The sequence below is a fragment of the Lathamus discolor genome, chromosome 2 (assembly GCF_037157495.1).
Source record: "Lathamus discolor isolate bLatDis1 chromosome 2, bLatDis1.hap1, whole genome shotgun sequence".
Taxonomy (NCBI): Eukaryota; Metazoa; Chordata; class Aves; order Psittaciformes; family Psittacidae; genus Lathamus; species Lathamus discolor.
The window spans coordinates 23,893,636-23,921,025 of record NC_088885.1 but is presented as its reverse complement, the minus strand read 5'-3'; the positions used below and the strand labels follow the sequence as shown (position 1 = coordinate 23,921,025).

The window sequence follows — 27,390 nt, the reverse complement described above, 5'->3', positions numbered from 1 at the left end:
TTTCCTGAGGCTTCAAACAAGAGTGAAAGGGTAAGGACTAGAAAGTGCTATCCAAGGTCAGGCATTCTTGCCTGGTTACAACTGGCCAAGTAACCAAGTACCAAAAAAAACCCCTAAAAGCCCTAGAGAAATTTTTCCTAAACACTTGACTTTAAATGGTAAGCTAATTTAGCAACTAACTACAGTATTTCTACATGGTTATGAGAAGCAATCTACAAAAATATATGCTTAGAATAAGATTTTCTATTACATTCTACAGTATGGCCTGAAAACTCCCCCCCCGCCCCCCCAAAAAAAGAAAAGTAATCGTCTCTCATAAAATTCCCCAGAAGCTCCCCATAAAAGAGAGCAAAACCTCTGAGACCAGCATGGCCAGAGAGGTAACACCAAAGCAAATCTGCTCCTCCGTGCTAAATCTCCTGCTGTTTCCCCCCTACAGCTGAGTACTGGGCACAACTGTCTGTCTCTACATCGTATTCTCAAGTTTGAGGCCACTGACAGAACTGCTCATGCATTTCTCTGGGATCTGTCCTTCTGAGCAATAATCCTCTTGCATGCTCAGTGTTAATGCTGGGTAAACCTCAGAAGTTTTAGAAATGCCCTTCATGTAAGCAAGAATGCAAAGGCTTATCTGAACACTAGCCAAAATACATCTTGGTCCAGATACCACAGAAATTGGCCAGGGTGGAAATACTGATGGAGCAATCTCTTGGACACTATTTCAATGCTTTTCTTTAGGGAAGAAAACGAGTAAAAGAAGAATGCATGAAATATTTCCAGGTCCCATTTGTAATCAGAACTATGACACTTGTCATGTATCAATTATTTCTCACGACTTACTACCTGTGCTTTATTAAAGAGATTAAATTTGACGGGAGTAATTGTAGGAAGGTTACCCGAGTGCTGCTATGCAGAGAACAACTGAATGGTACATTGTGCTTAGAGTAAGATCATTAAATGACAAAGAGCTAGAAACAAACTATTGCATATAAAATATAAGAGTAACTACATAGAAGGATTTTACACTGGAAATAAGAAAATTAACAATGGTGGGGAAGAAATTCAACAAATGAGTGACCCTAAAAGAGAACATGCATTCTTGTCTTTGATGCTTTCTGTAGTAAATATCCAATGTGCATCTGGTATTAACCAGATGTTAATAAACAAAAAATCTAAGAAAATCTAAGAAAACAGATTTCTGAGTTTGTACCTTTACAATCTTTCCACATTTGTAGATTATACCATAACAGCTCTGTAGCTGAGCGCAAACACCACTAAAAACTACTTTTTAAATGTTGATACTATAAGCACACCAACCACACACTGCCTGTAGATCACAGTGGTATCACTGTACTTAATATGAGCCACTACACTAGAAGCAAATGAACTATATACGATGTAATAAACTGATGTGGCCTGAGGCCACAGGCATAATGGTTGCTTGCTGGCTTTAACTTTATACTCTCTTGTTTATTGATTTGAGCTGAAGGAAGTATAGAACAGAGGGGATAATAGCTATGATGGTGTTTACTATTTAAATAGGGATTTAGAGGTCTTTAAAATATGGATTATTGACCTTATTGAGGGTTTATTATTGTCTCCTATACATAGGCCTTTCATTTTCAAGCTCTCTATACAATCACCTGAGTCTACCACTTGAAGTACTTCCTGGGCCCTTACTCCTCAGTAGATCCTCAACACGACAAACCATAATGACTCCTAAGAAAACATCTCAATTTTTTGAGACATATGACATACGAGCCTGCAGTGAACTTCTGGAGTCTTCTGCAATCTCTTGTGGCAAATGTGGCTGTCACACGGGCACTTTCAGCCCACAGAGTTAAAAATAATTTGGAGCATTGCTGTTGGAACAGTGTACAATAACCACCTTGCTGGAGGGAGAAATGTCTATGCTTTCAAGAGGCCTTTTTGTTTGTTTAAGGAGCTCACCAATCGTGCCAGAGTATATATGTCATAAGCAAATGGTCCAAAAGGCATCAGCTAGCGAAATCAACTAGTTACAAAAAAATCATAGAATCATAAAACTAACTAGGTTAGAAAAGACCTCTAAGCTCATCAAGTCCAACCTTTACCCCAGGACTGCCAAGTCCAACACTAGGCCATGTCACTGAGGGCCTAATCTACACAGTGTTTGAACACTTCCAAGGATGGTGACTCCACCACTTCCCTGGGCAGCCTGTTCTAATGCCTGAGCACCCTCTCTGTGAAGAAATTTTTCCTAATATCAGCCTAGACATCCCCTGGTGCAGCTTTAGGCCATTAGCTCTTGCCCTATTACTTGTTACTTGGGAGAAGAGACCATCCACCTCCTCTTTCCATCCTTCTTTCAGGTAGTTGTAGAAAGTGATAAGGTCCCCCCCGAGCCTTCTCCAGACTAAACACCCCCAGTTCCCTCAGCTGTTCCTCATCCCAGTTGTGCTCATGACCCTTCACCAGCTTTATTGCCCTTCTCTGGACCCACTCCAGCACCTCAGTGTCTCTCTTGTAGTGAGGGGCCCAGAACTGAACACAGGATTTGAGGTGAGACCTCACCAGTGCCCAGTAAAGGGAGATGATCACTGCCCTGGCCCTGCTGCCACTTTATTTCTGATTCAGGCCAGGATGCTGTTGGCCTTCCTGGCTGCCTGGGCACAAGCTGGCTTGTGTTCAGCTCTGTCAATCAGCAGCCTCAGGTCCTTTTCCACTGAGCAGCTTCCCAGCCACTCTTCCCCAAGCATTTAGCATTGCATGTTGTGGCACAAATGCAGGACCCAGCATTTTGCCTCGCTGAACCCCATACTATTGGCCACAGCCCATTGATCCAGTCTGTCCAGATCCCTCCGCGGAGCATTCCTACCCTCCACCAGATCAACACTCCTGCCCAACTTGGTGTCATCTGCAAATTTACTGAGTTTGCACTTGATCCCCTCATCCAGATCATCAGTGAAGATAATAAACAACTGTGGCTCTAAAAAAAGCAGAAACCCTCTAGAAACACGTAACTTAGAAATACGAAATAGACTTTTTGTTTATTTGCTTTGCAAAACTGAAGTAAATGCAGCAAACCCCACAAAACATACCCCCAAAAGAATTAAAACCAAAACAAAACACAAACCACCAATTTGTATTCTAATGCATCAAAACTGAGCAAGTTATTTGCCTTGAAAGGAAAATATATCAGAAACTCAAAGAATAGGTGTTTAAGATAGAAATACTTGTAAGTCCTTCAGCGTTCATAGCTATGATCACGCATAAAAAGGTACTATGGCCAGATCTACCTCATTTATTCAAGTGTCTTTATCCTATAATAACATTCGAGAAGAGTAAACAGCCTCTTGAAGAGTCAAATAAATTCCTTTCTTATTTCATCCACATTTGGAGTCATTTCATGTACAAGTACACAGAAAGGAAACTCCAGTAACAGAACTATTTGCAGCAGAGCAGAAAGCAACCATTAGATTTCTTTTTTTAACTTTGTACACATGATGGAGCTGAGGCTCCTGTAAACTGTTTTGTCTTGGGCAGAATGAAGAATCCAGCTGAGATAAGCTTTCGGAAAACTTTTATGTGGACCATTTATTTGGATATACAACTGCAACTCTCCTTCTCGTAACAACTCACCTACTCCCCGATGATGCTCTATCACCAGGAAGTATATGGACGAAATAACAATATTGAGTTGCTTAAGAGTAAATTGATTTGGGGTTTATAAAAGTTACACCACAGGTGCTGATGGCACACCAGTAAGATAATACTGGACTCAGGTCTGGCTGCAGACAGAGTGCTTGCGGTGGGACAAGGCTGCACACAGATCCACACCAAGCTCTGAAACTGTCTTTTCCTGTAACTTTACACTCCGTACATTATTATAAGCTTCACTCTCCCCTCTGCGCATATACCTTTCTCTGTGTGAAACTGTTGTATTTTATGTGCAATCTGATTTCTTCGTAGCCCTGAAAGGTAGATTTCCAGGTCTGCAGCTGACTTCTGCCAAACCCCAGGAAAATAATTGCCGCGTGGCACTTACCTCTCCTTCTCTGGGCCACGGCCTTCCATTCTGTGTATATTTGCTTTGATTCTGGCGCTTCTTTTGCCCTCCATCAGCAAATTTGCACAGCAAAGGCTCAGTGGGGGCTGTGAAGACAAGAAACCCAGTCTGTATTAGCATCCCCCCCAAAGAAAGTGATTATACCAGCAACAGTAGTGCTTTGTAATACTGATCTTTTGAAGTAAAGTCTTGCCTTCTGCAGATATTTTCTGCCTCTTTTAGCCTTGACTCCACTGGCAGCTGTTCTTATTAACTAAGCTTCAAAAAATATATATTGGCAGCCCTTAAAAGAATTTAGCAAATATTGTTGAAAAAATAATCAGCCTACGCAGAATGTTAAGTTGCTGTAGTGGAACAGTAGAGTCAGACATTAGTTCCAGCTAAGTTAGACACGTATTCATGACCAGCATTAGTGCAAGGATAAACACTGCCTTACTAAAGCAGCTTTCTGCTTTTTTTGTAAAAACTTTGCAAGAATCTGCTTAAAGAATAAGTGTTCTCACTATTTGTGTTTCTCGACACCCAATCCTTTCAAAAAACAGAATAAAATAGAGACTTTTGCCAAGCACAGTCCCATTAGCTTTCTTTTCCTCTTAACTCCTCTTCTAAGCAAGTTGGCAGCTAAGAAAACCCCTTTCTTCTCCAACTGAGATCTGGTGTTTGAATACAATAGTCATGGGGCACGAAGCTCTGGGAAGAAAGAATATTCACAGAGATGCACACCCCAAAAGGCAGCCAACAACAGGGCCCCCTGGTGAAGAAATTGCCACACATGAAATGGGTACAACAGGAAGGGAACTCTGTGTCCTGGGATCTTTTTCCATCTACCCTGCTTTTAACAGCCTCCTAAAATATTTTTCAGCCAAAACTGTAATTAGCTTGCTGGTGGGAGCTTGCGTTTGCTGTCTCCTTCCTAAAAGAGGGCCCAAATTCTACCTACTTCATTAGTTACATGTCAAGATTGTCCTTTACTGCCTACATCAACAGAGAATTAAACTAATATTGGCTTGGTTGAAAGAAATCTAAAGATGATGTGTTGCTTCTGAAACTTTTCAGGAATTTTTGGGTTCCCAGGCATAACAAGTACAGGCTCTAATTAATTAACCAGGTGCTTTGATAGAAAAAAGCAAGAAATCTGTTTTTTCTTCCTCATTTCCTATGTCTGTGAGGCTAGAAATGTTGAAAGAATTAAAGTGCAGGGACGTGAAGGAAAATGTTGCTGTAGGGGGATTAGCCATGTTGCTGACTTATTTATTTAAAATAAAAACTGTGATTTGGTTAAAGGAGAAGTTCATATAATATTAAACCAAGCTCACGCAATATTCCAGATGCGGCCTCACCAAGGCTGAGTAGAGGGGGAGGAGAACCTCTCTTGACCTACTAACCACTCCCTTTCTAATGCACCCTAAGATGCCATTTGCCTTCTTGGCCACAAGAGCACATTGCTGGCTCATGGTCATCCTCCTATCCACCAGGACCCCCAGGTCCCTTTCCCCTTCACTACTTTCCAGCAGGTTAACCCCCAACCTGTACTGGTACATGGGGTTGTTCTTCCCCAGATGCAAGACTCTACACTTGCCTTTGTTAAATTTCATCAAGTTTCTCCCCGCCCAACTCTCCAGCCTGTCCAGGTCTCGCTGAATGGCAGCACAGTCCTCTGGTGTGTCAGTGAGGCCGCATCTGGAATATTGCGTCCAGTTCTGGGCCCCTCTGTTCAAGAAGGACAGGGAATTGCTTGAAGGAGTCCAGCGCAGAGCCACAAAGATGATTAAGGGAGTGGAACATCTCCCTTATGAGGAGAGGCTGAGGGAGCTGGGTCTCTTTAGCTTGCAAAAGAGGAGACTGAGGGGTGACCTCATCAATGTTTACAAATATGTGAAGGGTAGGTGTCAGGATGATGGAGCTAGGCTTTTTTCAGTGATATCCAGTGATAGGACAAGGGGCAATGGGTGTAAACTGGAACATAGGAAGTTCCACGTTAACATCAGGAAGAACTTCTTTACTGTAAGAGTGACAGAGCACTGGAACAGGTTGCCCAGGGGGGTTGTGGAGTCTCCTACACTGGAGATATTCAAGGCCCGCCTGGACAAGTTCCTGTGTGATGTACTGTAGGTTACCCTGCTCTTGCAGGGGGGTTGGACTAGATGATCTTTTTAGGTCCCTTCCAACCCTTGGGATTCTGTGATTCTGTGATTCATCACCCCAACTTCTTCATTACAGCAAGTTTGAAATGGGCCAGAATGTGTAAATTAAAATTGTGATCACTTGAAAACTGTCACAGAGGAACAATGTATATAGAGAATCTCACATCAAAATCACAATTTCTCATTGGGACAGCATCCCTTTGGCCACTTCTGAAGCTTTAACAGCTTTGTTTTTTTCATTACCATTTTACCAGGCTAGTAATTTCCAAGGTCACTAGAAACTGAACTGTAGGGAACAATCCATTATTGGCAGAAAGATCAACTGTGTGACCCCAGAGATCCTTCCCCACCTCTGAGTACACTTATTGTATCAGATTTTGGTAGAAGGAATGCTCAGCTAACCATCTTAAATTTAAAATAATGAAGGTTTAAAAGCATCCAGGTGGCTGTGGAGATTTTTCCTGCAGATGGAGAGATTTTACAGGGCTGACTTCCCTGCACTTTCACCAGTTTTACTCCACAGTGCAATGCTGCATGATTTCAGAGTGGTTACTTACAATTCACTTTGATGTGACTGTGCAGGAGGAGCAGGTGCTAAGCCAGCATTAGAGAAAGACCTATTAAACATCACATCTGAAGCTTCAAAATCTTTCTGTTTTAAGCACTGACCAACTATCAAGCAACATACGATACCATCAGGAGAAGCATGTAAATATAATCTGCACATTGGATATTTACACATGCCATGATCATCTGCTAACGCACACATGTGATATTAACCCATGTACTATGATGCGGGTGAACAAGCTAGGAAATCATATTGTTTACTCCATATCCTCTCTATATATTATCTGACCACAAATATAGGAAGCTGTTGCTGTTTCTGAAATTCCCAATATCCAGCATTACCATCTGACAAACTCTTATTTGTTAACTTAACCACTCCCATCTAGAAAAAATGCAAAAAATATTGTACAGACTTTTCAGCAGGTAGGGAGGAAGACATAAAAGGACAAGAGTACCATACCCTTCACAGGCAAGTTTCTACACAGGAGACTATATTCCTTTACAGCGAACTGAGAGGAATCCTGGGGGAAAAGTCAGTCTCTCTCAATCAACACTGACATAAGCAAAAAGATCAAAAGAGCATGTTCTGACAGGAAGACAAGAGTCTAGATGATTCTAAGCTTTGGTATCTTTTATTTATTTAGCTAGTTACTTATTTTGTCCAACAAAAAACCTCCCCAAACCAACACAGCCATTTACCAGATTACATCCGGCAAGACAGAAAATTATCTTAATATCTCTGAAGTGGTGTAAGGCCTTAACGGTTTACACCTGGAAACAACTATGGTAACCAAACTCAAAATACAAAGAAATCGAATTAATAATCTCTCTTTGTTCAGGACATACAGTAGAGTGTAACAGAGTCTCATGAGTTCGAGCATGTTGTTCTAAGTACACAGAAAACCTCAAATCTCCGGTTTACGCTGCACTCTTGAAATCCCCTCTAAGAAAGGTTCTCTAGGCTTTGCAAAATGAGATTCACGTGACTATTTGATATAACACCATCAGTCTTACTAATTACATGTGCAACAACAGAAGACACTGGAAAAAGCATATCCTAGTCTACTATATCAGCAAAACTATTTCTAAGTGGAATTCTTTCTTAATGGTTTCATGAAATGTCAGAAGTGCTTTAAAAATAATTAATATATTTTAGACAACAAAAAAAAACCATCACAATTAGGTACTACAGTTATCAATTTAAAAGGAAAATATCTAGGAACTATTCAAGCAATATCAACACTACAACACTAATATCAAAGGATTGCAACAGAAGTCGAGTATTTTATCTCCAAATACTTTAGAAGAGGAAGAAGGAAAAAGGGAATATTTTAATTTTTTTCTGTTGTTGCTCTCCTCCATCCCAGACAGACTTCAATTTATGGACTGAATTTTCACTTTTCTCCTTTTCCTCTGTATAAACACACTGTCTGAAAATAAATGCCTGTGTCCCTGCCTCTTCCCTCACCTTTTATACTGCTGACTTAATAGAAAATGTAATTTAGATATCCATAGATGTTCTTAATTTGAAGAGATAAGCACATATTTTTGTATGGTTCATGACATCCTCAAAGTTTTAAGCATGTGTGGTATTTTGAAGCCTATCTGGAAAATCTCCTGTTGCTGTTTTCCTGTCAGAAAAGAGAGAATTGATTCACTTGAGATAAATTTCAGGCTATTCCATCCTGATAAACTCTTCAAGGCACTGCTCTTTCTTTGACTTCTACCTGACAGTAACAAATATCAAGAATAAATAACAGCTTTAACCTGAGCAAGGTTCATTAAGCCATTACCCATTTTTCAAGATTTAAATGCTTGCTGTAGTTCCCATCCAAAGCCGGCTCTAGTTAATAAGACATAAATAGCCCTGAACTTGGCTTTCAGTCCCGAGAAGGAAGTGTGATCAAATTGATAGTGCTTCTAAACAGCATTTGCCAAGTTATTTAGGGCTGCTTTAGGAGAGGGCAGTAGTTGCTAGTGTTCAAATTCTGTTCCCATGGAAGTCAATGGCTAAAGCCCTATCTCTCTTCAGTCAGGCCTTGAATTTACTCTTAGAGTTCAGTGAAGGTGAGAGACTGGTTTTGTGTCAGTCAAGCCTGTTGATATTGTTGGAGTTCCCTTAGGAGATCAGCTTCTCATGTTTTGCTACTTTAGATGGCCAGACTGTGCAGACAGACAGCACTGAGCTGTCTAAAGGCTGTTAATATCACCAAAAGCAACACTGGTATTTAAAACAGGACAAAACCTTTAGATGGAAGGAGATGGGGATAACTGCCCCCTTTTCAAATATGGCAGCCTCTTAGAAATGTTGCATCTCAGGAAAGCAACTTCAATTAAATTGGTGAGTTCAACAAAAAAAGCAAAATTCTAACTAGTTCTGAATACATGATTTCCTTATTCTTTCATTCATCGGAAGGCAGACACACTTGAGCTTCTACATATGCAAAAATGTATATATTCATGAGCATGTGCTTCATAAAGGAAGATGAAAGCTGTCATTTGCATTCAGTGAATCTTTTTCATTATTTCAGGTGCTCTGAAACTTCTTCTATCTTAAGAGTTATTGAGAAAAGCTTGTGCTTCACAACTTCCGACTCAATAATCTAGCATCATCTGTCCAGCAATGGCAAGAATTACATACATAAAAAAGCAATAACAAGAATCTATTTATGTATTTTAACTGCTTTCACTATGAATATTTTTGAAGATGGAACATTTTTCAGCATGTCAGGAAGAGTTTAATCTCTTTCTCTCATCTTGTGCAAGAATGAAAGTAACATTTTCAGCAGACAGCCTGGTAACATGCACATTGTGGGTCCTTAAACACCTTCATTTGGTTAATGTGAAGAAAAATGATGAGAAAGTCACTAGTATATTAATGAATGGCCAGTGCGTAGTCAACAATCTTTTTCAAAGTATGTTTTTATAAGAAACTTGGATTACTTTATTTTTCAGCCTTGGCAAATAAATTCTCCTCCACGATAAAAAATGGAGCAGAGCAATAAACTGAGTTCACAATTACACCAAGCATCCAAACTGATCAAGCTTTGACAACTACTTTTCTTAACTCTGTTCCCAATTTTAAGTATTTTGATAACATTTACATGTACAAATTACACAGAATATCTGATTGAAACATCCATGCCAGAACCAACCCCTTTGCCTAAGGTCAATCATTTTTAGCCTTTAGAAAAACTTCATCCTATGGTAACATCTAAGTCACTTTGTAAGCAGACCTATTTCTCATATAGTATTTCAGAGGGAGACATGAAAGGCACAAAAGCTCTAGAAGCAAGGCAGGACAGAGCAAGTTAAAGTTCTGATTCTATACCTGGGCTCAGACAGATGGACCTAGCAGGAGAGAAAGCACAAAGTTTATTTACAAAATGAATTTTGCTGTAAATCTCCAGGACCCCATCAGTAGAGCAATTCTCTGCTCTAGTGAATCCATTGGCTTCTAGGAAAGTTCTGTCACATAATCTTATTCTTTCTGAAGTCACAAATAAACAAAATTTGAACTTCAAGGAATACTAGAGAATACAGCTATTCTGCTCTTGGGAAATGAAGATGAATTACACAAGACGGTATGTGACACAAAAGGACATGTAAGGACAAAGCATTAGCTGAGTAAAGAAACCGTAAGTAATGAAGCAAATAAACACGTCATCCTATCCCACATGGAGTGCTTGACTTGTTGAAGGACAGAGTAATATATTTTGTCTGAGAAGCCCATGATACTGAATGTGATGTCACAGAACATACCCTAACATATATATATATATAAGCGCATAATGAAAGCATATTAGTACATGTTCAAATGATTCCTTCTTCCTCAGTGTTTTTGCAAGAGCCAGTGCTTTTACACAAGTCAAGGAATATACAGCATATTTGTCCAGTAGGTTTACATTTAAATTTAACTATGTGATATTCGATAGACTTGTACAGCTGACTATGAAAGTCAAACAAAGGGTTAACATCACATTTTAGTTTCTACAACACACCACTTTCATAATATAATTGTAGAAATTGGGGAATTAGCCTTACATAACAGAAAAGTACCCCACAGCAACAATTAAAAAGCAAACATCTGTTTGAGTAGAAAGGAAAAAAAAATAAACAACTGACTTACTTTGGATATTATAGCTTAAGTAATTATCTCTAGTTCACCTTTCTGTCTTTAGAAATTGGAAGCATTCCTTTCATCTTTATTGTATAGTAATTATTTCTAAAGAGAAGGAATATATTAAAAAAGATAAATAAATCCCGGAGGAGAAATAGTGTCAAGCATAAAGTTAGTGCTTCTATTCTGTGAAACAGAAATTACTTGGAGCAGGTACAAGACATAAGTGTACGCTTAGGCTGGAGAAACAGCATGCCAACTGTGAAGGCTGGTCCATATCTTGTTGCAATCAATGCAAACACACCAGCTATTACATCAAACAGTTATACTTAATCATATTGTTCCAGAAGCCCCGGAAACATTTGTCAGAGTGGATCAGAAACTAGAGTCTCCTTCCTATGAGAAACCACAACATTCCTTTTTATACTTTGTTTTTGTTTAAAAAAAACATTTCTGTTTTTCAACTTTCAACACAAAGCAGATTCAGAGTGCCTGATTCAGACCTATTAAAATGCTCCACTCCAGTGTTCTTGAAGAGGAGAAATTGTTACATGTTTTTATAGAGATAACATATAGCAGATGCTTCAATATGGTATTGAAACTAAAATAAAATCAATCAAAACAGCAAAGCTGAAATGCAGTAGTATGATGGCATATTTTTATTCTAACAAATTCCATTTCTGAAACAACTCTAGTGCTGGTTTGCATTGGAGAAGAGCAAATCCAAAACAGAGTTAAGGAGTTCATTAATTAACTTTATCAACTAATAACTACTTAACACTGCACTTGAATGTTGGATTCTGCCTTTATTTTAAACACAAGGCCTGAATCAGAGCTTGCAGAAATTATAGAGATTCTCAGTGAATCCAAAGCCACTCTAATGAAGCTAAATTTAAATGTGAGGTAACTGCGAGCAAGAGCAGAGTTAGGCCCATGAGTTTTGCCAGAGAAAGCAGCTTCCTCAAACCTGATGATACAGCGAAGTTCTGCCCTACTGGAGGCCCTGCCATAATGCTGAAAAATCTCAACTGTAGCTCATCCTTCGCATCCACTGCTATGACAGCTCAGTCCTTAACCACTGGATGAAAAGGAAGTGAGGTCTTCAAGGAGTGATTTTTTTTTTTTTTCAATTTTTAAACTTTTCCAAGAGCCCTTACAGCAAAAGAGAAGATCCTTTCATTGAACAAGTGTGTGACCAAATGAACTGTATGCATCAGCTTGCAGAAATCACTTCACGTACCTGTGCTTAGACCTGAATTTTCCATGGCTTTTGGACAGGACTCACAACCAATTGAAATTTGGGGCATATTGTTTTAATGTGCCAATTCTAATTACAAAACATAGAATTTGGCTGGGTTAATACGTCCTCCAAAAACCACTTTGATAGACTCCCTCGGATTCCTGCCTTACTGGAAAAGCCATGTACCAAAAAATTGAGACAGCATCATATTTTGAAGATGAGTATTGGTTACAAGCCATTGAAAGCACTTCATATGTTATGTCAGATGGATAATAATAAATATTGAAATAAGTAGGTATACAATGGCTTTTTTTTGATAAATAAGCAAAGCCTCACACTTGCTCAATCAGCACTGTTAAACAAGGGAATGCTTAAAAACCAACCCACCCTTCCATGTTTGAAAGATTTTTGTGTGGAACTTCTGTGCCACAGCTTCACTGTATTTCTCTCATGCCTCAGTAACCAAGGAAGATACCGAAGAAAGCACAGCCTACATAGCTCTTCTGGGAACTATGCAAGTAATTAGTAGAATAAAGATAAGATAATGCAAAGGTCCCCTATCAAGTTTCTCCCCATTTGACAATGGCTGACAAATGTGATTATTTTTCAAAGAACAACAAAAAAGTATTTTTTATGCTTTTGTGCAGATTTTGGAAATGCTAATTACTGCCTGGGATTCTGAGTACTATGATAAAAAAAAAAAAAGAGAAAAAAATATAAAAAAGGACTTGCTTTTACCATTTTTTGTGCCATTGGCTTACTGTTTCAGAGGCTTATTAGACTACATGCGTTAAGGCAGGAGCTGATTCCTCCAAGTGAAATGAAAATAATCGAAGAATATTCCTGAAAGCATTTTAAGGCATTTGACTGTTTTTCATTGTGAATTCCTAAATCATAACTTGCCACACAGGCACACATTTCTGCCATGTGTGACATACAGCTGAGGGGGATCAGGTGAGTAATTTCCAACCCAAGAGTTCAAGATCCAGTGAAGCTGGCAGGAACACTTTCAATATCTTCAGTGGGTTGTGGCACAGGCTTCTACCCTATGACCTGAACTGGAAGTAAACACGACAGCAGATACACTGGAGTCTCTTACAAACTTTGTTTTCTTGCCCAGAATTTCTTTTTCAGTGCCACCACTCCAAAAATGACAGGTGCTACTGTTTTATTGGGTCTTTAAACTTAAACCTGCAATCCCTTCATATTAGTAACAATACAAAAAAATTAAGACAACCTCTAACCTGTCACCAGGAACTGTTTTTCAGTAAAAAAATTGCACTGTGACTTTCTGCTGGTTTACTGTGTTGCCCCCCATTGCAGATGAACATTGAAGCTGAAAGTTCATGTGCTGCAACAGTGAACTACAGGAGAGGTGTGAGCTGCATCATGTTTTTAAACAAGCAGCATCCTTACTTTAGTGCATCTACTTCATACAGGTGTACCACTTCAATGCTCGTGTACCAAGGTACACCAGCCGAGTGTGTGGTCCCAGGACTTCAGTTTGCAGGTAGGAGCTGACTGAAAAAAACTCACCCTCTAAATATGAACCCCAACCCACTTTTAACTTTTTTTTACTCTCTCTGAGAGTACCCTATAAGCTTTTAGGAAGATTGTACTTCAAATACCTTCCTTCCCATCATCTCAGAAGTTATTTTGTTTGGATAAAAATTGAGATCTTGTATTTCTTACTGTTCAGTTATTAAGGAACAGCGACAGTCAGATTCATCTGAAAGGCTCAGCAATTTTTAAATGATCTCATGTATCGTAATTCATAATAGAAAATGAGGTACAAATAGCATGAGGTGCTTTCTAGTTCCCCTCTAAAGGAAATAAAATGAATCCCTGGTAATGCGTGACCCTACTTGCTTTTGTGGTCACTCATTTTACTTTTTAGTGTTCTCTTTAGTAGTCTCGAGAGAAAAGAGCAAATGCAAAGCTTTTATCTGAAGCTGCTTCTCAAAACAACAGGTCTGTGCTTCTGCTATAAAATCTATTTTTATTATTCTCATAAACAAATTTTATTGATCACAAAGACCTTGCTATTATACCACTAAGAAAAACTTACTTGCACTGACAGTCCAAAGATGAAATTATTGGAATTTTTGCAGCACAAATTATTAACCCTGGCTCTGCTAATACAAGGTTATTTCATGTAGCTGTTTAAGTAGCTCTTTATTACTTAGTATTGACATTTTTATTTTAAATTTAATTTTATTAATTTTTTATTATTTTTTATTTAGTATTTATTTAGGTAAACCAGAACATTACCATTACATCGCTCCTTGTCTGTGACACACTGCTAGACTAACACTAGAGAAAATCTTTTTCAAACATGTTTTCAACATAAACAAGGAAACCTGGCCAAATGTCCTATGTCAATACAGAGATTTATTTCCACCAGCATAATAATTGCTGAACACAGGCAGTTATTTTTTACTAATTAAGGTTGAGTTTTGGCATTCCCTGCTCACACTCCAACATACGTATGCCATTAATGTCCAGAAGAGCTTATGCAATCCACAGTTACCTTGAATGCAGAAAATATGCTTTAGTTCTGACCATTTAATTCAGACATACATGTTTAAAGACTAAATTTTTTTTACTGATTGTTGTGAAAGACACGTCTGTTGTGTCTTTGTGAATGGTCATTGCAATGAAAGAGTGACCATATATATAATGCTAACATTATTTGCAGCTCTACCTATAGCTTGTTAAAAAGTAGCAATAAAAAATTCTTGCAATAGGAAAAAAAGATTTGGCTTGGGTAAAGATGCCTGTGCCAAAGGAGTAATATGACCTTCTTGACACCAGAGCTGAAACAACATACTCCTAAAAATGCTGATTACTGTGGGTGCATGAAATATTCCAGTGTAAATGAAAAAAAAAAAAAAAAAACCCTAGTTTTTCACCAGCCATCAAACTGTTCAACAGCTTAAAAATATTCAGAAGTGTTAAGCTTATTTTTTTATTTTTCTCAGACTGATGAATAAAAATTCTCTTATTTAAATCAGTTCTAATTAACACACATTCCAATTACAACTACGGGGTGCAACAGCAAAACTTCCAACCACTTCTAATCTAAAACATAGTTGAGCAATATAATTTTGCTACCACTGTGAGAAAGAAGGAAAAGCTGAAGGGAAAGTCTTTTATTGTTATTGCCCTTCTTTCAATTTATTCTTTTGCATTTACTGAAAGACATAATGTGTATGCCCTAAATGAGTGAGTTTGCTAGAAACTAACACACAGCATTGTCAACTTCCCCCTTAAATGCAGGAGAACCTTTAAGAAGTGGATTTGACCCTGACTGTGTCAGACCCATAGCTGGGTTACACAGAAAGTGTTTACAAGTTAGAGACTGATTTTTATAGACAGGAGTTCATTTCTCTGTGCTAGAGAATATCCAAATCATGCTAAACACCTTGGACAGTATAATTACTGTACCAAGAAACCTCACCTGTGTACTCTACCATCTTCTCCTGTAAACAGGACCAAAGGGAGGAAGGGAATGCTTCGGAAACAACATATAAATAAGGATGCTGATACCCCCTTCTCTTTTTCTCCCCAGCGGAAGGGGAGAGCACTGGCTATGCAGCACACACAGGACACACCAAAACCTCTTGCACAGCACTTTCTCTAAGCCCTGAGTCTGTAAGACAGGCTTTTGTGGCTGCTACTGAACTGAATGTCACTGCTCCCCTCACCAAGGGCCTGCAAGTAGGGAGCAAACGTGCCACACTGGCATGTATGTGCCAAGAAAGGAAAGAAGTGCCTTGGAACAAAAAATTGCCCAGTGGCCCCCCTTCCTTGAAGTGCAAAAAGACAGCAAGTACCTGAAGCATGCCACCACCTGGAGTTCCTGCCGGGACATGCAGGCTTTGCACCAGCTTGTCTCTGGTGCAAAGTAAGTCTCTGCCTTCAGCGCTCAATTGTACCTGTGGCTTTCAAGACAGACAACTGCACAGTGGTTTGGCTAGGAATTTTCCAGCTATTTATGATGATACTATATCCAAGGGAAAGATAAGAAAGTGGAACTATAATCTTTACCCAAGACAATGGAAGACCTTACTTTTACTTAGCTCTTTTCAAAATGTGCTGATGATACCAACACTAAATCTAATGTGCTATGACATAAGGAAAATTCTAACCCTTGCAGCTTAAAAATCCTTTATTAACATCTGAGACAATATCCTAGAATATTAAACAGATAACACTAAAGCCTTCTGAAATTTTCATTTGCAAAGCTCTCAGCTGAGGGTAGACAAGAAAGCAAACTTACATATTAAAGACTGAGTGATATCCTAATCTTCCAACTCTGTTTAATACAATGTCTCAGAGGTTGTATGAAGGTCATGCTTGATCCTGCTTTGCCACAGGTCAAAAATTACAACAGGACAAAGTAAAAATCTGTCCTCTATCAGTTACAAATACTGCGACAGTAATAATGGAAGTGAGCCAAGCATTACAAGGAAGAACAGGTAAAAAAGAAAACAAGGCATAGAGACAGCAAAGAAAAACACCTTAAGAAAATGAAGGGAAAACCAGGAAGAGAAGGAAGAGCATACTTCAGAATTGCCCTTGAAAATGTTCTAGCTTCACACACGATCAACTGCAACTCATGTCCTTCTCTATTTACAGATGACAACAGGGGCCTTCACAAACACAGAGACTTCAAGAAGAAAACAGTCCAAGTGAAAAGCAAATTGCTGAGCTAAATGTCACTGCCTATAGTGAACAGAATGACAGAAGTTTATAAAAATCTGTGGTTGTGTCTGAAAAGAGAGACTGAAGACGTGTGCTACTGCACTGTGAGGAACCCGCTAATACTGGGGATGATCTCAGAGCAATTGTATGCATCAAAATATGAATGAAACTGAGGAGACTGTAGTCTCCTCTACACAAAAATACCAAGGTTTTGTTACCAAAGTCAGTGTAAAACCTTAAGGTTTTACATGATCCAATACTTATGTGCTATGGGAGATAAAATTACAGATGATTACATGAAAGATGAAAAAACAAGGACCTCTCTTCCAGATAAGTTACATTATTAGAAACAGCTAACAGTCTCTGACAGCAAATCCAACTGTTCTTTAAGGTTTTGTTCTCATTTGGGTGGGATCTTTCCTTGTTTTACAGGCACTTGGACACAGCCACACTGTGTAATGGGTCTTCGTGCAACTCTCTCCAAAGCATGATTACAACCAAACAGCAGCATCGGCCTGACAAAAGCCGTCTCCAGCTGATGTGAAGCAGCAATTTTTCTTCACAGCAAATGATTTCATGAATCAGCCAGCAGGGAGTGACAACATTCTGCTGCCAGTGACTAAGCATATGACCTTTGGGTTGTAATTTCCACCAGCTTAATAGGAGTCCATTGCAAACATGATCATATTTTTCACTCTGCTGTTAACAGAGATGCTAATCTGGCTCTCAGGGGTTTTTTGGTTTGGTTTGATTCAGGTTTTTTTAATTTCTTTTTGCCAGCTTTATTGCTTACCACGTAGCATTTCCCTAGAGACAGACAGCACTGTCTACTCCATGTTGTTAATAAAACTTGAAGACAACACAGTAGAGTAAGAATGAAAGGGCAACAACTTCCCTACTTTGAGGAATGTGGCAAACCCAGTGAGACATCATGGCTTCCTCCTGCCATGAGAAATCCAGCTCAACACTCAACTTTGCAACCTGTTGGGACAGACTGAAGTGAGAGGGAGAAAACCTCTTTTAGAACGTTTTGTGGTACAGATTCAGAGATGGAAGAAAAATCCTGCAGTCCTAAGGATGGTGTCGTGGTTTAAACCGAACCACAAACCTCATTCACTCACTCCCCCGCTTCTTGCCCTCCCCCTGCTCCTGAAGGGACGGAGAGGAGAATCAAAAAGAATGCAACTCCCACGGGTTGAGATAAGAACAGTTTAGTAACTAAGGGATAACACAGATCACTACTGCTACCACCAATAATAATAATGCTAAAGGAAATAACAAGAGGAAAGAATACAACACCTCAACACCAGTTGACCAATAACTCGCCCCACTCCCCCCAGCCGAGCACCGACCGATACCTCCTCCAACCCTGCAGTCCCAACCCTTCCAGGTAACTCTCCCAGTTACACCCTGGGCATGACGTGCTGTGGTATGGAATACCTCTTTGGTCAGTTTGGGTCAGGTGTCCTGTCTCTGATTCCTCCCGGCCTCCCCTCCTGCCTGGCAGAGCATGAGGCTCACAAAGTCCTTGGCCAGACCAAACATTCGAGCAGCAACTAAAAACATCGGCGTTATCAGCACTGTTCCCAGGCCAAAAGATCAAAACACAGCACTGTACTAGCTCCTAAGAAGGAGAAAAATGACTGCTGCTGCTCAACCTGGGACAGATGGTCAGAAAAGGAACAACAAAGTTTAAATGAAGGTACAGACTAAGTAACAAAAGCATGAGTACTACCCAAATATTTAAATATTCTCTGATACTTCAGCTAGGATCTGCATACAAATAAAATGACCACATAATGGAAAACAAACAGTGAAATTGCTGCCATTAAGCCACATTTGTTATTCCTATGCAGTACAGTTCCTCTTCTTGAGCTGTTACTACAGGGGAGGACAGAGCCTCAGGCTCTAAAACAGCTTTGAATTGAGAAAGATGAACTTCTAATACTGGAGATAAGATAACCAGTGACACTAAGACTCTATGCCAAGGGTGGAGAAAGCTTTATTGAATAGGCCAGCATGGACTTGCTGGTGGAGCAGGAGGTGAAAAATGTAAGATTTCTTTGTCTCTGCCTCTGTCTGAGGTGCCCAGATAACTAAACTACTTGGTCATGTGCCATATATTTAATGTGCAGCTATCAAACTGTGCATTCTGTAGGCCAGAGTCATAGGAGGTTTCCTGGAAACATACTTGTCAGCTACATGGTATGTGCACAAGATTTTTAACTACTCTGAACAGAATGTGTTTCCTGGACAGAACTACAAATATGTGATACCGGATGCAATCATGGTGACCCAGGGCTCAGCCCAGCCTGTTTGCACCAGACTGCTTTTGCCCCCAGATAAGCAAAGATGAAAGTGCAATGGGGCAAAAGCTTTTGCTTTTAGGGTGCCTTTGCGCCAAGCCAGAATAACATTGCTCCAAGAGGAATTTCTTTACAATATTAGAAGAAAAATAGTTATTTCAAATGGTCAGCTTGGACCAAACTAGCTTGCTTTATTATCTGCCTTTACTGTGTTTATGTAGAATATAAAATTATTCAGAGTTATTCAAGGTTTAATCCTGTATCTCTTATTCCTGCTTTATAATTCCATTGTAGGAGTGTCCTCTCATACTAACTGAACTATTCGTATTTACATAATGCAACAGGTACTAGTGTTGCAAGATTAGGGTATGAGCATGCTTATGTAGTTCTCAAGCTTTGTCATAGCATAGTCCTTCTAGGTAACTTCTGCTGCCATGTTTTGTATACTTAATAAGGTGGGTTTTTTTTATGGTGCTTATCACAAATGTTTGCAAACACCTCATAAGCACTAATGAATTCATTCTCTCAGTAGGTAGTGCAGTATTTTCTTTTGTTTCACAAAGAGATGAGCTGCAGTACGGGAATAATGCAAGTTGTCCAGTGTCACACAGTCACAGAATACAGATCTCCTGTGGTTCTGTGCAGTATTTATTCACTAGATAACTCTTCTCAAAGAGCTCTGACTAGAGGCGCTATTTTCTCACCCTCATTTCCCACATTTTAGGAAAGATCTCTTTTACCACTCAGTTTGCAATGCCACCATCAACTCGCTAAAACACTTCATTAGAAGATAGCTTGACCTACAGTGCTCATGAAAACTGAGGTTGTAATTATAATAAAGACTGGATGCCATTATAGGTGTACATACGTACATTTCTGTGTGTTTGTGTCTCTGCACATATGTATTTACATATACATATTTTTAGATGTGCATGTTACCACATATCTGTGGAAAATTATCCAATACAGAACATCAGAACAGTCAAACTGCAGTTATCTAAAGCTTCAGACAAACCAATACTATTTACTGCAATATTTATCTATTCCAAGCTCACACTACTATATCCCTAGAGGGCAATGTCACCTAATACATTGTGCTTATGTCCCTATCATCGTCATTTAAAGCTAAACATGATGCTATTTCAATGACAGGCAGAAATAAGCCTGTATTTAATAAAATTTAATTTAGCTAAATATAAACTTGTCCTTGTTTACTTTCAAAAAGTTTTGCAGTCTGATTTCAGGAACAGCAGAATACAGCTGATTATCCAAAATACCTTTGCAAACCTCTGTAATTTTCTTACCAAGCCCCTATGTCGAACAGTCTTAGGCACAATTAAAGAGACAGTTGAAGACACAGGTCTTAGAGAATAGCATGCAGAAATCTGAATGTCTGCACAAGATCAACTTTAAGAGAAAAGAGAGGGGTCAGTTTCTTCCCTGAATTTACTGCCTTGCTGCTTTGTAAGCAATATTCTTTTCTGTAAAGCCTAATTTCCCGTTGGCAAGGCCCACGTCCATCCCCTGGTCTCAGTCCACATTTACCTTCAACATTATTCAGTTTGCATATTCTGGCTCTGACAACTCTGGTGAATGTGATCTCAATGGTCTCCTCTTCTCTGTCCCCCTCCTCTAATTTCAACAGCAAAGTGCTACCTCTGAACAGAAGATGATATTTAGCAAGTGGAGTTTCTCAGCACAGCTGCTTAAAGAGTGACAGCAAGGGAAGTTGTGACTGTTCAACATCTTTTAAAATCATAATAATGCCATGTAATTGTTTTATTGATAGATTTAGCAGCATGGTTTTAGCCCCTGAAATATAAAGAGGCTTCTGTTGTTTGCTTCCTTTTTGTTTTAAATGATTGATAATTATTTCACAAATGTCTTCCCTTGATATTTGATTTGCTAGATAATAAACATACAGTTTCTAATGAGTTTTCTGGCCTTTTAACCTAATTTATTTTCTCATTACTTTTCATTTCATTTCCAATCCTGATATAAAATCTATTTTCCAGAAATTTTTTGCATGATCTGAAGCTCCCTCACTTTAATAATGTACAGAATGATATTTTAAAGCAACAATGAAGCCAAAATCAGTGATAGCAGAGAAGCAAATTCAACCCATATTTTGAACTTTTTCATGTTGAACTGCTTCACACCCACTCTCTCCACGATGGTTCCAAAAGTAGGTAGGAAACTATATAATTATTTTGTGTATGTGAACCTTTAAGAAAAATCTGACACATGAAAGCAGTTGACTGAGAGCAAAACAAGCCAGTGTAAGAATACATGTATTATTCTGTCAAATGTTGGCTGGCATTGTTACTGTATTGCAAGAATTTATTAGCTAATGAATGATGAGTTAGATCATGGAGATGACCATTAAGAAAAATTACATCCTTTACATTTTTATAACACAGAGAAAGGAAATCATTTTGAAGTCGGTGGGACCATGTGATAATTGGTGATCCATCCACCACTCCATTCATAAATGCATGAAAATGCAGGTCAGCTTTCTAAAGAAAAACTACTCAAAAGTTTAAAGGATGAATGCTTTTTATTTTCATTTTTTTTTTAACAGAATCCTACATGATTAGGAATAGGACATAATTATTTTTTTTTTTCAGTGAAGACCCTCAGTAGGTAACCTGTGTTTCATCATTCTTTACACGAAGGCCCACTGTGATTTGCTAGCACTACATCAAACAAATTACACATGTTTTTTGTATTGCTACATTATTCATAGCATTGCTCCCATGCTCTACGGCTCAGAACAGAAATTGTCTCTGAAAGAGAAATCTAATGAGAACACATCAAATCTGCATTCAACCTATTTTTCTGTTCTAAAGTCTCTCTTTTCTGAAGGTGTGGCTATGTGTAAAAAGGATAAAACAATAATAATCTTCAAGCAACAATACCTGCATTGTAAAATTGCCATTTATTCAGATGTCCTTTCCAGTGAGGCTTAAAGAAATAACCTGACATGCTAACAGGTTTCTGTTTAAACAAAAAAAAAAAAAAGTAAAAAGAGAAGTCCTTAAGAAATAGCCTCTAAAAAACAGAGGTTTTACTTTTCTCCTTGAATTCCACTGACAAAAGTAATGAGTGAGGTGACAGGAAACTTGATATTAATTCTGCAAGTTCTAACTAGATGTGCAGGAGATCTAAGCCTAAGGAATAGAGCTCGAATGCAGAGCAAATAGGCAATTATTTTGAGCAGAAGAATTCTGTGCCTGATGATGACTTGCCTGTCTCTGTTCTCCGGCATCGGTTCTACAGAGACTGTAATCTCCTATATTGATGCCTATATTCAGTCTTAATGTCTGATATTGAGTGATGGGAAGCTGCAGGGATTCTTGCAAGATTCATTGTTAATGGGTTTAACTCAATTGGCATGTCTGCCAGAGATATTTCATAAATACATAACCTACACTATGTGTTCAGAATAATTACTTAGAACCACGCAGAGCACTCATCTCAACATGGCACTTTTGTTCTACAATTTTTGCCACCTCTGCTTTACCTTTAGCCACTCATCCTTTAAAAATACTAAATGCCGGTAAGAGGATATGGAATGATTTCCCCCGCTTTTCCATGCACTCACATGCACTCACGCAGTTCCTGCAATTTCAGCTTCTGAGGGAATCCAGCTCTTAAAAAATGAATTTTTGCCATGTGCTGGGATGGCTACAGTTCTCCCTCCCTACCGTCTGTGGGGTCTGTTCTGTACTGCTGCAGACTCTACTCAGAAAAGGAAACCACCTATCGGAAAAACATCTAAAGCTTTTGCATGAACAAATTTTGAGAAAGAAAAGGGAATTCTGATGCAAATGTGGTTTGCAAGTAGCTTAAAGTTTATCCAGCTGTTTTTTTCCATTATTAATCTTGGTCCTCTCTTTTCCAAATCCAAAATCTGCTACATTTGTTAGCATATAAGAGGAGATTTATTTGTCCATAAGATCTCTCCCTACCTAGTGCAATTGTTACGGTTTCTGACCTATCTGAACACTACCATTCATAGTGGGCTGCATTCATTTGTATAAATGGACTTTCATGAAAAGGATATCAGTGACCCACTAGTAGAAACATTCTTGGCATTTGCCTTTCTTGCGTTATTGTAATAAAGAGGAAAATTACATAGGGTCCACCTCAGGGAAGGGTGTTCCAATTTACTGTGCAGGCATCTGACAGATGATTCAGGTATGGTGTCACTATGCATGGCTCCTTCCTCTAAACCTACCTTCGATTTTTCTGCAGTCTTTCTAGTTACGTCAAAATTAAGGAGGTATACTGAAAAAAATATATACTTGGACGTACAGGAATAGTACATGATGCAAAGTGCTGCCTCTCAGACTATAAGAGAGTCCCATGAGTTTATCCAGTTTGCTAATAGCAACCATGCTGCAAAATCACTACAACGTAATCTTCATTTTGAATTGCATCACATGGACTGGAGTCACAACGGCTAAAAATTATTTTCTGAAAGCTGGATCTCATCAGATCTTCATGTAAGAGTTTATGCGGCTTTTCTGGAGATCAGTATGAGCATGCAAACATTGGCCCCAGAAACTAAATAAGGTAAGGCTGACAAGCAAGAAGCCAGCAAAGGTAAACATGTAAAATCATACAATTTCAGTTTTAAAATCAGATTGACAATGTGTTGTGTCTGTTTTTATAGTCATGCCTGGCTAATTCCTTGCTATTAGTCATTGTTGAAACCTTAGAATAACAAAAACCCCAAACATTTTACAAAGTAATTTAACAATGGTTATTACCACTTAAGTCTTTCAGACATGCAATTATGCAAATCCACCAAGCACAATTCTGACTATATTTTATTTACTTGGTTGAAATCACTGTTAAAAAAATGAATTTACATAATGGCATTTGCTACTCCACTTACAATTTGTATTTCAACAATAATGTGTGTATAAGGTAACTTGTACAATAGTTTCACTATTCCTCATCTCAAATAGTTGGCATCTCAATTTTTAACTCCTTGCTGAGTAAGCCTGCAAATATAGGACTGAGAATAAGCAAGAAATCAAAAATACAGTTCAGAAGATTTTGCTAGTACTGGTCTAATTTCCAAAGCATATGCTTTCTGAAATGTGCATACTTCATTTTAGATATAGCCAAAACATATATGCAGAGCTAGCATTTGAGCTAGCACTGCTTCTGCAGAGCTTCCCATTTTTGGAGTACTGTGAAAGTGCATATGTTTTACAAAACTCAAAGCATAAAACCAAAAATATTCAGCTCAAAACTCTCTGCTGACTCCCTCCAGTTCTCCTGTGTGAGGTATCTGAAGACTCTGGGCTCTTCAGTACTTTGTAACATGGCAAAGTTAACAAAAGTCTATGTTATCCTTATAACATTGTGCTCTAGCACTCAAGAAATCAAAAGTAAAAATCTTGACTAAAAATGTCTTAATGTTTCAATAACTCTGATTCCACTCACAGAATAATGCAAAGAAAAACAAGTACAAAAAACCACCAAACCCTAAAGGAATAAATGGACCTTTTCATTCCTACAAAACTGTGGCACATTGGCCTGAACATCCAATCATCACCCTCACTACTATTATGGGTTTGAATTGCTGGAATGCAAGCGAGTCTATTGTACTAGGCTTCCTACATGCAACGAACAAAGCATCTACTACTGAAGTGCAAAACTAAAAACAACAGAAACATAAACTCTTCTTTACGCACAAAAATTACAACTCATCAATTTTCTAGTAGTAGATAGAGACTTCACAAATTGAGTTTAAGGATGGCCCAGGAGAACTGTGATGGGGAACTACAGATGCCTCCACATTCTAGGTACATAGAACACAAAAAAGGGAAAATAATGCACATTTTAGAGAAGAGATGGACCAAGAAATAGGTGTTACAGCCCAAACTCACTTTCAGCACCATTGAAAACCAATGAGATTTCATTGCTTGATCATAACGCAGGAACTTTTTGTGATTTTCATTCAGGAGAGAAATGCTATGACATTACATCCCTTTGAACAGAAAACAAATACTTTGGAATAACATATTGTACTTTTGTCAGGTTCTAAGTTTTCTGGTTGTTTTCAATTTTTTTTATCCTTGTTCTCAGTTTTCTTTATTATTTCAACTTATAAGTTTCCTTCTCAATTTTAAATGGGAAAAAATCATCACTTCTTTTAGAGGCTGCGAATACTTTCAGAGTTATGTAATGTGTGCCCTTGTCTGGAGACATGTAACTTTGACTCCAGCTTCTCCTCCTTTGAGTGACAAATTGAAAATTAGATCAAAGAAACTGAAGTTCAGCACTGTTGATGTTGACACTTTCTTTGTGAATCCTGTTTCTCACCATTTTTACCTAAGATATTTCTTTTAGCTATTCTCAGTGTTTTCGTTAAAACATTTCATTTTTATGTATCTGACACATATTGTGCTTTAGAGTTTCTTGAATACAAAAACACTGAAATTGGTTTTTTAACCCACCGTATGAAACAAAAAACGTTAAGTTATAGAGCATTTCACAAAATGGTTTTTCCATTTTTGGGAACTTTGAAACTCACTTTAACTTTAAACTTGGAAAAAGAATATCTGCTATTTCCCTCGTTTCTCTGGAAACAACAAAGGCGAAGTATTGCATATGCGTGCAAGGATTTAAATTTCACATCAATATATCCCACACCACCAACATTTAGAATGATTCAGTGGTCAACTATTCCTTGTGTCACATCTGTGTAGTAAGAATCACAGAAATGATAAAAGACTCAGGAGGTGATTATACAATTATAACTGAAAGTGGTGGTAGCAATGTGTGTGTACTGTCTTGGAAAATACCAACACAATATCTATGACATGAAGAGTACACAATCTAAATTAAGAAGACAATACAATGAGAAATGCATGCAGCCTTCAAATAGCACATTTGCACATAAACGAATTGAAAATAACACATACTCCATATGAATATTTCTTGCTCTTTTTTGTAAACTTCTCTAAATTGACACCTTACCACACTGCAGCAAGACTGCTAAATTTGCAAAGATATTAACACCAAGAAATTCTATCTACATGTTTATTTCTGCTTGTAGCATGCATTTTGTGAGAGCGAATGATGAGGCTAAGCTAGATCCAGATTTCTCTGGGGACTGTACAATTAATGTATTGTTTTATCTGTTCAAAATAAGTAGTTAAAAATTTTCTTTACAAATGAGGCTGATATGTGCGCTTGTCTTTCACATTTTAAGCAAATCTGCTAAATACATTTTCAGTTTTCCTCTTAAATCATAGAATCATAGAATGGTTTGGGTTGGAAAGGACCTTAAGATCATCCAGTTCCAAACCCCCTGACATGGGCATGGACTCCTCCCACAAGACCATGTTGCTCAAGGCCCCATCCAAGCTGGCCTTGAACACTGCCAGGGATGGGGCATCCACAACTTTTCCGGGCAACCTGTGCCAGTGCCTCACCACCCTCACAGTACAGAATTTCTTGCTTATGTCTAACCTAAATCTCCCCTAAGTTTGAGCACATTACTCCTTGTCCTATCGCTACATTCCCTGACAAAGAGTCCCTCTCCAGCATCCCCCAGATACTGGAAGGCTGCTGTGAGGTCCCCACGCAGCCTTCTCTTCTCCAGGCTGAACAGCCCCAACTTTCTTAGCCTGTCTTCATAAGGGACGTGCTCCAGTCCCCTGATCATCCTTGTGACCTCCTCTGGACTTGCTCCAACAGCTCATGTGCTTCTTATGCTGAGGACACCAGAATGCACACACTACTCCAGGTGGGGTCTCACAAAAGCAGAGTAGAAGGAGGGACCTCTTTCGGCCTGCTGGTCAAAATGAAGAAAACTTGCATTTTTAATTATAACCATGGATATTTCGTACCTTTTACTCCATCTTCCATAAGTGTGTTAACTCAGTACTTACTGATTTGACACTGGTAACAGTATGACAGCTGTGAATCAGTCACTATTACCATCAAGGTGCATTACGACTCAGCCCAAGGTTTTTGTGTTCACTGCACAAAGTACATGAAGTTTATTGCTGAAAAACTAACAATCTCAAGCCAAGCATGTTGCATTATGACATATTTTATTATAACTTGTGACACTAGACTATGCATGGCATGCTCATCTGCATGCTGGCTTTTGAGGGAGGAGATAGGGGAGACTCATCTCTCTGCCAAAATGAACTGTAAAAGAGAGGAATCATTACAGCTAAGTCCATAATAAAAGACTGTGCCGTGCTATCCACAGTTCAAGTAATTTC

At 38.7% G+C, this 27,390-nt stretch overlaps 1 protein-coding gene across 15 annotated transcripts in view; it reads right to left on the bottom strand.

The window, feature by feature from the left end:
• Positions 1-27,390, bottom strand: part of RBMS3 (RNA binding motif single stranded interacting protein 3) — a 721,711-nt gene that overhangs the window by 83,955 nt on the left and 610,366 nt on the right. For all 15 annotated transcript variants that reach the window (XM_065666137.1, XM_065666135.1, XM_065666138.1 and 12 more), the window contains one exon: positions 4,028-4,134. In XM_065666137.1, the coding sequence (XP_065522209.1) occupies positions 4,028-4,134 (107 nt within the window). The remainder of the gene's footprint in view (positions 1-4,027; positions 4,135-27,390) is intronic.